Here is a 13,581-nt window from a genome sequence, read left to right as displayed (position 1 = left end):
AACAGCACTGTGCTTCCGTGATCCTGAGCCAGCCCCCAAGGTCACGGAAACAGAAAGTTAGCTGACTATCCCTCCTAGCACCTTCAATTAGGATAATATCTGAACATACACAACGGTGTATTATGGCACGTTTTGTTTGTTCATGAAAGGAACAATCCTGGTAGCACAATGCTTCCTCTCAGTATCTCAGCTGTTTGCTGAGAAGTGGGGGGAAAAAAGCCTTAGTTTGTTTCCTATGGATATTTTATTAACAAAATGGATATTAATGAAACAGGCAACATAAGCAAAGCCCTCCCAAAAAGCAAAACAGTGGAAGTTGTGCTACAAAACACAGAGCATCCTTATTAACTTATCAAACAACCCTACGTTTGATAAACATTCAATTGCACTCTTACCTTTGAGCTAATTCATAAAGTATAGTAACTTCTGTACCTATTGATTCTCCTGAAAAGCAGAAATATCTGATTAAAAACAGATATTGAGAATTATACTTTTTTTCCCCTCTATCTTAAACTATTTACATATAGAATGGTAAATTAATGAGAATTTAGAGAAGTCAACAGATACTCAACACACTATGTGTTAATGTCAAACGCTGTACATGAGCAAAGCTATAGCCCAGCAACAAAGCAATAGCTTTCTCTGGAAAAATTACTAGCTACCACAGGTGCCAGATTTTACAGCCTTGGTGTTTTAGTTAGCATACAGATGTAAAATATTGTGCTATATGGCAAAAGGATTAGGGGTACATGCCACTACTTCTTCAACAAAAAATTGTATAAAAAAAAATTCCATCTCACGTGGATTTTGTCCACCCAGACTCAGGCTAACCTGTTATCCTTACTAAAGGGGCATACACAGGATTTTGCCTGCAGTATTCTCAGTGGTATAGCGTGTGAGCACAAGCACAATTCAGTGCAAGAGACCTGGGCTCAGGCACTACTTTGAATAAGGAAATAAGAGTTGCGTGGTGTCACCTTGGCTCCCCATATTTTAAAATTCTTGTGCAATTAAGCAAAAGTGGCAGGCAAGAGTTGCACAGCTGAAATTTCAGGGGAATGAACTGAAGGTCAGGATGGAAATGCAGAGACAGACGGTTGTTTATGCTTCTTCTTTACAGTCAATTCTTAGTACGCTGGGTGTTCTTTATAACCCTACAAACAACATTTTATTTTAATGTGTGATTCAATGCAACACCATTGTGTTAGATATATTGAATTGTCTCGGTTGTCAGTGACTTCTCATAGTATATAGGATACCATCTGTTGGTTTGGGGATTTTTTTAAAGGCATTTAATGTTTATTCACTACACAGTCTTCTCATTTGTAATGGAAGGAATCTCTGTAGCCACTGAAATCATTGAATACACTCAATCTTTTATTACACTGGTATGACACACTAGCCGTAATACCTTTTTCTCATATACAACTCCTCTATACGAGCAATTGAAACTGCAACATGATGCCACTATCTTTAATGAAAGGCAGGATACAGATCATTGTATGGCTGGGCCCTGAATGTTTTGGAACAAAGTCATCTTCTAGAGCCAATTTCAGGAAGACGTAGGGGTCAGGGTCCCTATTTCAGGCCACCTCAAGCGTCTTGCTGAAAATGACAATTTTGCAGCCGAGATCCGTGAAAGTATTGCTAGTTGTTTGGTTCAGAAAGAGCAACACTTGTGAGGATAGGAAAAGGTCTTTCTTGCAGAATTTCACTCATATTAGCATCCCTTTTCCATCACTTTGCCACTAACTTTCTTCAAACTATGGACTGAAAGCAACATGCATGATATACTCTTCCTTAAGGTGACAAATGTCAATTTTGATGCTCATTTTACAAAACATGGTTGCATTTTAGCTCTCTATTATGAAAGATAGCATGCTTTTCTTAAAGAAAACCAGCTAGACTATTTGGCAGCAAGATGCAGGTCTCTTAGGAAAATAATTAGAAATGTCAGGAATAATACATCTCCTGGTATGGTCCCACTTCTTAGACGTTTAAGGCTTTGCCTTTCCAAATTAAGGCTTTGCCAAACAATAGGTGGGGGAACTGGGATAAACAGTCAAAAGACAAGAGCATTTTCAGATTTGTAAGCTCCCATTTTTCAGACAATATGCCAGTTCTCACTGGTAATTAAAAGGGCTTTGCTTACTGGTACACATCACAATGTCCTTTCCTGGGTATACACTCCATTCAGCATTCGGCTTTCTCTAACGTCAGGACACACTTCTCTGTTTGACTTCTCCTAGGACTCCTGCTCAGGAGGCCCTTGTTCTACTATCATGCCCTACAGAAACTCTCAAATACACACTGATTTGCTACACCAGTCTCTTAAATTCATGAGCTACTCAAAATTCTGAAAGGAATTATTCTCCTCTGCCTTCTAACCAAATGGATTTTCCCTTTCTCTCCCTTTATTTTAGTGCATCATTTGGGTGGGTTTCGCCATAAAGTCTATGGCCCTCTTTCTTGGCGCATCCAGTGACAGATGATTTTACACGTGCATACAATTTAACTTGTGTTATTTCTACAGGACTATCAATGATGTGCAAATCAGCATGGTATTATCTTCCAACTGTCCAACGCAGGATTCCTTGCGGTTTCTTTAAAGGCATTGGCCATAGAAAATTGCCTAGATGGACTACTACATGATAATTTCTTCTTTCGCTCTAAAAGCACAGCCCAGATCTCTGCACTGCATTTACCCTTCTTGCAAGCAATTGCACTTTAGAGGAAAAACTTCAGGAACCTGTAACTTTTTCTTTTTAGTTAAACATAGATTGTGTTAAAAACCAACTGTGAACCATACCCATGAGAACCCTTCAATGGAGATACCCGGTGCTTAGGCTCAACAAAGTCAGCTGGGCTGTCTCCTGAAATAGAAAATCCTGAAGCCTACTTGTAACTAAAATTTTACTAAACTATAACCACTACATTTTGAACAGTTAAAATACGCATGTGCTAAGATAAACAAATCAAAATGGAAGGCATCAATACAGAGGACAACTACAGAAGTAAAATCCAGTCTTGTTGGAGCACTAAAATTTTATCTTCCGAGACAGTCCTCCCTATAAATCATTTAAAAGCAACCAAGAGGAAGTAACGTTTCTTTTCACTAAAAAGAAAAAAAAACACAAACCACCTTCAAATTTTGAGAACATTAATATATCTCAGACAATAAGCACAAAATACTGCTACTTACCATACAGGAATTTCCTTTCTAGCTTCTCAAACAATAGTACACTTTGATTCAGTTGTTCACGGAAGCCTTCAGCAACATAATAATCTACATCACTGGCTTGAAGCAGTTCCTCAAAAGCTTTAATACGGCTCATCAGATGTTGATGGTAAGCGACACAACCACTGCGGATCTCTTTAATTTGCTGGCGTTGAAAGGAGAATTCTCGAGCTTGTGAATGAACTAATGAATCACATCTGAGAAAATGAAATTATCTTTAGAGTAATTTTCTGACCATAAATAACATTTAGATATAAATAAAAAGTTAATTAAACTTATATTCCAAAGCTATAATTTTATGTGACTCAATTTTCTTTTAAAATGCTTTTACAGCCACAATGAGAAATGTATTGTCTCTAACTGTTGAGTTTTGTATTTTTGGGCATAACTTGTGGGTTATTATCCTTCACTTAACTGCTTCATTTATAAGATGGGCAGAAACTAAAGTGATGACTTGTTTGTCTGCTTGGAAATAACCTGAACGGCATGCAAAGGTGCCAAATGAAAGTAAATAAGAGTGAATACGTGAAAAGAATTTTTAAGAATATGCATATTTTTCTGACTGGTTGTTTTTTTGTTGGTGTTTTGGTTTTTTTTCTAATTCACGATGGAAGAACAGGTGGAGTGTCCCTTCTTCTGAAACTTTATGTATTTCCAACAATATTGGACTTTCTGAGCTGATGGTTTCACCCAGTCTGAAAATTCTGCACGTCTCTGTGTGTTTGTTACCAGAGACATGACCATGACAACCACTGTAGTGTCCAAACTCTTGTACTCCACAAGCCAGGATATAAGTTTCAACGCAGATCAACTGAATTTATTCTGCACTTGCAAATATAGACATCCCCTTTGTACTGCCACTGTCTGTATCACAGATAGACTTCTTTCTACAGAATCATACATTAGTGGAGAGAAAAAGGGAGAGGATCTGAAAAGATGCAGGGAATCAAAAAAAATATGGGGCATAAACACAACCTATGACAGTGTGGGTTGTTATATAATTTTTATTGTCATTTGTATAGGAAGAGATGCATAACTCATTTTTGGGTCTGTCACTTGTGACTCATGTAGTTGTCCTAGACAGTGGCCATAAAAACTTTACAGCGATCCATACTGTCTCATTCCTTAATTTACACAGTTAGATCTTCCTTTGTAAAATGGATGAAGTATATTTTCAATGTCTGTAAATTTATATGTACTATGTAGCACGATTGTATTTTATGATAGTAATACTAAGAGATATACAATAGTCCATGTTGGTGGTTGCTCAGTGTCTCCAAATATTTCTGCTCAAGCATTCTGAAGAAAGCCAACAGGCCGAATACCTTTCTTTGTAATACTTCCTGCCATTCCATAGGCCCTCAGGACAATAACGATAGTAGAGCGGAGAAAAAAGGCGGGGGGGCGGGGGGAAGTTAAAAAAAGATTTGGTATGGGGCCCCATTTTATGTCTGTGATTTGTATACGTGCTAGCCAAAATGCTCCCCCCAGTCTTACCATACAAAAACAAGACTGATACTTTCTAGCCCCCCATAAATGATTTTCCAGCTTATGAGCTTATGCTATAAAATTTCATTCATTAATTTCTAGATATATCTACTTTCACATCCTTCAAAGGAAGGCACTACGGCACTCAACTGCAAAATAAATTATAACTAGAGCGTAAACTTCTTATTTCATACATAAAGTGTGGTCACACAAAGAGAAGGGCTAGCATGAATCTGTCAGCCAATTGCACACAGAAACATTCCTATCTTAAATGGGATGTTCCATTTTCTTACACTTGTCACCTAAAAAAACCCTGAGTGATGCAAAACTGTAATACTTTGATTACAGAGGTCAGCTCATCTCAGAGTAACCTGAGGAGGTCTGACTTTGCTCAAGAGAGGATGTCTTGCAGCAGGGAGTGTTGTGGACCTGAAGTGTGGGGAGAGACACAGGTGTCTGGCACAGAATCGTTACAGAGGATGATATGAGCTCATCAAGAGCAGTTCTGTTGTAAGAGAAATAGTGTTTTGTACTTCAAGGTGTCTTTTAACTAAACATTTCAGTTGTTTTATGTTAATGTTAGTGAAATTTAGCCTTTACTATAACAACACGCTCCTATGTGAATAAAATTATCTCCATATTACCTTCCTACGTTATTTGGTGTTGCTGTTTACAAAAAGGAACCTGAAACAGTAATAGCTTCACTCACTTGGATGGTAATGTTTCTCTCAGTTTGTTCTGAAGATGATACACTTCATCAAGATGCATATTTGCAATCTGCTCTTTTTCAAGTTCTGCCTCATTTGCTGATAGTAGTTCCTTAAGGTTTTGTGCTGTCCATGTATCAGGTGCTTTTGAAGACTCTGAATTCCTGTTTTCGGTGTGGATCTTGTAATCCATCAGCTGATGTACACTAGAAAATGTTTTGATTTCTTGCATAGCTGTATCTTGCACTTGTGTAACTTGTCCTTCCACAGGCAAGGCTGTCTCGCTCAAAACTATATTGGAAATACCACTCGATAAAAGCTGGTCAGAGGTCTGTAAATGAAACACGAACATTTTGTACTTTTCAAGCTCAGACTTCATATTCTTAATTCTTTGTTTCAATTCTTCTATATCATCTATGACTTCACAGTCATCAAGTGCATCTGTACTTGTTACACTCAATTTGAGAGAACGCAGGCACTTGGAAGCTGAATATGCGGTGGCTGAGTCAATGTCCTCATGTTCCATGGAATAAAACTCTTCATTTATCTCTTTTAATGAATGCTGGATATTCACGTTGCTAATGTTATGATGATTTTGCTTTTCTGAAAAACAGGAGGCTTGCATGTGAATATTAATATTTTTTTATCTAACATTCTGTTCTTAACAGCGCTAGAATGAATTTATTTACTTCTATAACAACAGAATAAAAATGCAGAGTAATTACGAACTATACAATATGGGTTTTGGACCTTTGACTTCTTTCTATGATTTGCCCATTAATTCAACTTGAACACCAAATATTTCAAACCCCTTATCACCTTTCAAACAAACAATACTCAAAATACAGCTGCTTTCTTTTCCCAAACGATTGAACATTACTTTTGCTATATGCAGTCCTGAATCAGACACCGACGAAACCCAGTCCTGTCCAGCCACAAAGAAGATAACCTCAAACATAAGGCACTGAAATTGAAAAGCAGACTCTATGACTTTAAATGTTCTTCCTAAAACTTCCAACTAAATATTCTTTTTCTGCTCACTTCAAAAATCTATACAAAACCAATTGGAGCATAAAGTCAGTGGAATTTTAAAAAGATTATCAACAAAATAGTAAAATTTGAAAAAGGGGCTTTAATAACTTCTTTTTAAAACGTGTTCTAAACAAAATCCATAAAAACGTTTGGTGTTAAAGGTTTTACTGGCACTCATTTGGCATGCACAGCACATCCCTTAGTTGACTTCGCCATTCATAAGTAATGCAATCACCCCAGATTCAGACCAATAAAAGCTATACATACCTACATATATTCTATGTTTATAGTTCTGTGTATATTGAGGGCTGTACGTGTAAGTATCTAAGAAAATGGTTATTTTCTGGCTACTGGTAAATTAAATTTTCCCCTTCTATTAGTTCTGCAAAAGATCACTACGAATTAGAACCTCCCTCTCGGGAGTCATTCATTGATCTTGTGGAGGTCTTAATACTTTCAAATTGGTTTCCATGGAGAATTCGAATGCCCAGGTTCAAGCTCTAAACCAGTAAAAAATCGCGGGGGGAGGGGGGGCAGCTGTATATGAAGGCCCAAGTCAAGCCCAAGCACAAGAGAATAAAAACAAATATAACGTAAAAGCTGGAAAAAATTGAAGCTGCGATACTGGGATATCAATATATTTGAAATTAAGGCTAGATGATGTTCTCTGCAGAATACAGATTGCTGCAGACCATTATGTATGTTATTCCAAAGGTGACAGAATCACAGGACAGAAATGCTTCCAAGAAAATGCCCGTGTATGAATTCAAGACGACACACTGAATAAGGGAATGCAACACTTCGTTCATTAGCTTCTCCTCCTTCTCTACCAGTTGGTTGCTGCAGTAACACAGATGTCAAAGAAGGTTGCGGACTGAGATGGTGTGCTGGTTTTGACTGGGACAGAGTTAATTTTTTCCATTGGGGCTATGTTTTGGATTTGTGCTGGAAACAGTGTTGATAACACAGGGATGTTTTCGTTATTGCTGAGCAGTGCTTACACACAGTCAAGGCCTTCTCTGCTCCTCACCCCACCCCACCAGCGAGTAGGCTGGGGAGGCACAAGAATCTGGGAGGGGACACAGCCCCAACTGACCAAAGGGATATCCCATACCATATGATGTCATGCTCAGCATATAAAGCTGGGGGAAGAAGAAGGAAGGGGGGGAACGTTGGAAGGATGGCGTTTGTCTTCCCAAGTCACTGTTACGTGTGATGGAGCCCTGCTTTCCTGGAGATGGCTGAACCCCTGCCCGCCGGTGGGAAGCAGTGAATTAATTCCTTGGTTTGCTTTGCTTGTGCACGCAGCTTTTGCTTTCCCTATTAAACTGTCTTTATCTCAATCCACGAGTTTTCTCACTTTTACCCTTCCAATTCTCTCCCCCATCCCACCGGGGGGGAGCGAGGGAGCAGCTGTGGGGGGCTTAGTTACCAGCTGGGGTTAAACCACGACAGTCCTTTTTGGCACCCAACACAGGGCTCGAAGGGTTCAAGATAATGACAGGTTTGATTGGAATGTGCTAGATTGAATTTATAGCTGTCATTGCCATTCAGCTATTGATTGGCACACTTCTGTGCTCGCCATGGGGCTTGCTTTCCTTACTGTATATTAGAGCCCAGTGCTCGTTAGTGGCTGGTTTTTTGTTTCACTACTTGCTGCACTGCTGATCACCTTACTGTGCTGTGCCTGGGAACATTCTGATAACAGCAATGGCCATGCGCCGGGGCTGGCAGACGGCCAGGGCATCGCTGCTGTTTCTGTGCTGCTGTACTGGACAGGCTGGAACTCCAGTGTGAACTCCAGTCGAAGGGACTGTGACCTGTGGATGAGTCCACATGGGAGCAGGACACTCCAAGAGTCTATAGCCATGAATAGATCCACAGCCTGGGGTTAAACCATGGCAGATGGAAAAAAATCAGATACTAGATGAATTCTTAAACTCTGCAATCCTGATTTCATGCAAACGTTCCAGACAACGAAAACAGGAAATAAAAATAGATATTAGGGAAGAAATGTTTCTGATTAGAATAGTGGTTATAGTTTTTAATGAAACACTGCCCTTTAATTAAAGGAGAACTAATAAGCTCTCTGTGCATATGTGTCCACACACACAAAGGGCACACATAGGGCACAAACCTGGAAACCAACTGACTAGCTTCAATGAAACTACTGATACAAATAAAATTAATGATGTAACAAAGGATTACAAAATTGGCCATATCCTCTGTACTCCATATACAACACGTTAACCAGGTTGCTCAAGCCCTCCCGAAAAAGACTAATGGATGATGCAGAAATACATAATACACAGTATTAAGCCTATTTACATTTTCATTAAACGATTCCATTAGGTTTCAACCTAGTTGAATGCTTTCAAATAATTCAGAGAAGCAAAATTCTATCATTCAATTGCTTCATTCCAATAGTTCATAACTAGATGCAGAAGTAATAAGTAACAAACACTTAATTCAGAGAAGAGTTCAGAAGTGAGGACATTAGCAACAGAGATCAGAGATAGGCACACAACTCATTATTTTTACTGGAAACCAGACTCATAAATCCCTGTGGCCCTTCTGAAACCACAACCCTTAAAAGACCAACTTGGATTCTTAAAGTAATTAATCCATACTAGCTAAGAAAACAAGATTTAAAACCCACAAATAATGGCAAGGTTAACAATTACCTGCAGTAATTTACAATTGTGCACAATTCAGAAGAAACTGGAGTTTTAAAATATCTTTTTTTTTTTTTTTTTTAATACTATACCATATAAATGCTTTACCTTGATAGTTTTGCTGGTTTTTGTCCATTGCATATTCATTCTTGTCCCCTGTACCCAAATCCACACCTTGCAACTCCACCTGCACCTCACTATTATCCAGTTTGAGCAATGAGTCAACTGGAGAATAGTGGCGGAAGGTAAAACAGAAGTCAGTAAGTGACTGAAAAAATTAAGTGGGAATAGTTAAAAAAAAAAACAAACAAAAAGCAAAAAACACACACCACAAATCCAAACCTGGTTCTCTGACAATTTGGAACAGGAAAATCATCTAAGGAAGAACAACTATTGGAAATGTAATACAAACATTACTAGTCATATCAAACAGCGTTTGTACATATTTTTAAAATACTTGAACTACTTATTGAACTAATAAGGATAACTACTAAGAATGTGAATTGCAAAGGCTTCCTACCAACACATGCAGATAAACATTTGCAAGTCCCCTTTGTAATGTAACAGTTAATCAATTTTAATGCTTTTTTAAATGTTTCATGTTAAGCTTAGAGAAAAGGCTAAAAAGTTTCTCCAATATGAGCATTGATCATAAACTAATCTTCTGCAATCTCCCATTGCATCAAGTCTCAGAACTACTAAGGGTGCAGTACAACTGTTATCCAGGGTAAAGAAATCAGTGTGGAAAGGCAATCACAGGAGTGCAGTCCTAACAGGTTCTGTTCACTTCAGGATCCAATTCGGAAGTACTTCTCAGAATTCTCCATGGATTTTGCACCTACCAAAACTAATTGCTATAGTCCTATCAACTTGAGTATTTACAATAAAGTTGTGCCATATCCGTCCCTTACCATAATAACGTTATCATTAACAACAAAGCCTCTGCAACCTCTGCGTTTGACAGTGGCTCACTTGCTACTTGACTGAATCTTATTTCTTATATTTACACGTCCTCTCTCCCCCACCTATCCTTTACATCTCTACTCAGTTTTTAACCTAACTGCTGAGCGCGTTTTTATTTTTTTTACCACTACAAATCTTTATACAATACCCATTGTTCTCTGCCTTACAATTTGTCATACTTTGCCGATCCAGATACTGTGTCAACAACTGAGTTTAAATTAACCCAGCCACACTGGAAACAGACACGGATGACTTGACTGATCAGTGGAATATTGGAAAAACTTATTTATGCAGCATAAACAAATACAGTATTTTTATACTCTCCTGTCTCCATTACAGACTTGGCATCATATAAAGCAAATTTTTCATTTACCTAAACATTGACATATATGTGTGCATGTGTGGGCACCCTGTGAAACTATAATTTATTATTTTCTTTATGCCATGTATACAAAGCACTTTCTATTCCATACAAAGCTGGTTTACATTCTAGCGGCAAAGATAAAAAGACGAAAAAGGTGTTTTTCAAGATCTATATATATTTGCCGACCCAAGAAAATCGTAAGATTAAGCAGCATTGTACATATGTAAAAATGATCTGGTTTTAACTTCTAGTACAAGAAAAGAAGCCACTATTTCAAGCAGCATTACAAGTCATTATGTCTGCTCTTTATTTACCTCTCACTGATGTGCTTTCCTGTGCAGGCTCTTCTTGAAGGTTTTCAGTTACAGACTCATTCAATAATAACTCTCCATTTGTTTGTGGCTGAAATTGTTTGTTTTGTACTTCACATGCTTTCAGACTTTCATAAGGTACCCTGGTATGACACTGTAGTTTTGAATCTGACTTCTGCATACAGGAGTTCAAAGGCACATTTCCTAATGGTCTGGATGATTTTAAGAGAACGGGCAGATGGGACTTCTTGGGCAGGTAAGCAGAATCAGTCTGAAAAAGACATGGAATAAAATGGGGAGTTGGCAGCTTGCATGTAACAGTCAAGTAAAGGAAGTATAAACAAATATTCCAGGAAAAATAAAAATTTTCCAGTAAGATCAGTAAGTTGTCACATTAAATAGTTTTGAAAATAAGATTGCAATACCCTTGCAACGTGGAAAACAAACATTCAGAGAGAAGAAAAACTATCCCACTGGTTCAATTTTCTATAAGTGCTGCTTGTGCAACCACAGCCACACAGTGAATGGCTTCCAGTTTATGAAGCAAGACAGCAAATTCACCATCGAGTAGCAAAGGCTTTTAACCAGTAGACGTATTAGTTAATCCTGAATTTGTGTGTGCCCTAGGAATATAGTTTCTCACTCAAACTGACCTCTCTAACCGCTACTTCCCAGTCTCCTGATTTATATCATACATGTCTGACAGCCCAGTAACTGTTTCCCTTAAATCTTTTTTTTTTTTTAAATTAAGGATCTCTCTAATTTTTCACAAATTCCTGAACATATTTGCCTTTCTTCCTTTCGCCTCTGTCCAACAGGCCCTACTTCGTACCAGCCTTCTTTCATACCTTTGAGCAAATCAACACAGCTTTGCATCAGCCACAGAGGAAATTTATTCTGCCATAGAGAAATTCTTTATGAGCAAGAATAGCTTCTTCACCCATATACTCTATAAATTGCTTCCACAGGATTGCCGTTTCCTACTGTAATAGACATTCCGTCATTAGAGTTGCCGGGAGAAGTTCAATTTCTTAAGTCACTACATTTTAGCCTTTCACCTTCTGAAGACTGTATAAAATGTGTCTTTGTTTAAACCATAGAGCATAAAATAGTGCTATCTCCAAAAAGATAAAAACATGCTATAAGTTGATGAGAGTTATGGAATTGTGTGTAATAATAATAAAAATCAATAATGGCATGTTCAGATAGATTTAGTTTATTTTTTTGCTCTTCATTTGCTCCACCAGTCTCATAAGTCCCGTAATTCCTTTTACCACCCAATGTATTCTGAAATACCTTTCCACATTCATTTCTTAGCAATTATAGTCCTTACACAATTTAAAATAATAAAAAGCAAGTTCCATTTTCCTAATGACATACTCAATTCCTTTTGTACATACGTGAACACGATATCATTTGGAGGCTGAAAAATAAATCCAGGCGGGATGAACTTCCTGCTAGTTTTACTAAACTGCACTAATAACATGGAACAATTTCCAGCTCTCTCAGGGCTGTTGTAGAGACGTATACGTCACCGAGATTACCCCAAGACCAGTTCAGCTGGCTGCATGATATTATTTATAAAAGCCATTCAGAAGCAAAAGATACACTGCATTAGTCCAAACAAGAAAGGTTTTGAAGCAACTGACTCGGGGATTGCATTGAGGTTGCAACTGATTAAACTAGAGAGAAATCTGGAAAATGATGAGTTAAAACAGTATACTAAATCTCAACGAAAACAGGAACTTGAAAAAAAGAGAATTGCAGAAAGAACTCTTGGTATTCCCTGTGGAGGGCAGACAGGCCTTTACTCGCCTTCAGAGAGACTGTCCTTCATTCCTGAGAAGTAAGACCAGCAACTCAAAGACATCACTAGTGTTCTTAAGGAAGCCATCACAAGCAGACCTTCATCAACAGACCAGCGAGGTCCTCAAACCCCTTCCCCCTCTACTACCCATCTTTACTCTTCCCGACTTCCACCTGCCCTCACCTCTTCATGGGTTCCTGAAGTCAGCTGCCCTGGATAGCACCAACACAGATGAGAAAGCACATCCACTCCTTTCTGTCTCAGACCAGCCAAGGCATCCCAAAGACGCAGGAACAGCTATCACAGCAGCCAGCATGCCAAACACAACTGACCAGATGCCAAACAGACTAAGAACATTAACAACAGCCCAAGAACATTTCCATTATTACCCTCTTTCCTCCCCAAACATAATTTTTTTTAAAGGTAGAAAATTTACTGCCAATAAAGAAAGCTTAAAAGACTAAGAATGTACCTGAAGATACTCTGATAGATTTTGATTACACGTAAATTGTTTGGTAAAAACAAGACACAGTTTTAGTGAGTTACTTAGGTTTTGATTTTTCCGGGGTATCATAACCTATTGCTAAGACTGGCATGAATTTTCTAGGGTGTTTGCCAGGGACCAACCGTGGATGCCAAAATCTCTTCCTTAAAATCCCAAACTATACTGAAATGTTTATGCCTGTAGAGAACAAAGTCTTATCAAAATCTCTGGGTTTACAAGCCCCTTCCTTCAGTGAAATGAATCCAAAGAGAACAAGCTCCCAATTGCTAGCTCACAGAAATCTCTTGATCACTAAAGTCATGGAAACCACTCTTCGCGAAAGGTGTTCATTCTCCATTAGCAGCGCACAAAATCAAAAGCAATGCTCTCCTTTGTCTGCTCTGCAAGAGCTAAGATCTTCAAAGAGTTTTCAACTTTGCTTCTATAACTGCTAGTGGAACAATACACATGAACTCTTTAGTAGATACTGTTTTCCCACCTCTTTGTGTGGG

General features: G+C 38.3%; 1 protein-coding gene across 9 annotated transcripts in view; it reads right to left on the bottom strand.

The window, feature by feature from the left end:
- CDK5RAP2 (CDK5 regulatory subunit associated protein 2) overlaps positions 1 to 13,581 on the bottom strand; it is an 88,770-nt gene that overhangs the window by 25,275 nt on the left and 49,914 nt on the right. For all 9 annotated transcript variants that reach the window (XR_012676755.1, XM_075170414.1, XM_075170410.1 and 6 more), the window contains 5 exons: positions 10,782 to 11,049; positions 9,249 to 9,365; positions 5,436 to 6,036; positions 3,203 to 3,435; positions 396 to 444 (listed from right to left, as the gene is read on the bottom strand). Coding sequence is in view for 8 of the 9 variants with exons in the window: in XM_075170414.1 (XP_075026515.1) it covers positions 396 to 444; positions 3,203 to 3,435; positions 5,436 to 6,036; positions 9,249 to 9,365; positions 10,782 to 11,049 (1,268 nt within the window). In the remaining variant the exon portion in view is untranslated. The remainder of the gene's footprint in view (positions 1 to 395; positions 445 to 3,202; positions 3,436 to 5,435; positions 6,037 to 9,248; positions 9,366 to 10,781; positions 11,050 to 13,581) is intronic.

The sequence above is a fragment of the Calonectris borealis genome, chromosome 21 (assembly GCF_964195595.1).
Source record: "Calonectris borealis chromosome 21, bCalBor7.hap1.2, whole genome shotgun sequence".
Lineage (NCBI taxonomy): Eukaryota > Metazoa > Chordata > Aves > Procellariiformes > Procellariidae > Calonectris > Calonectris borealis.
Note: the sequence above shows the minus strand (reverse complement) of the source record. Positions and strands in the feature narration are given on the sequence as shown.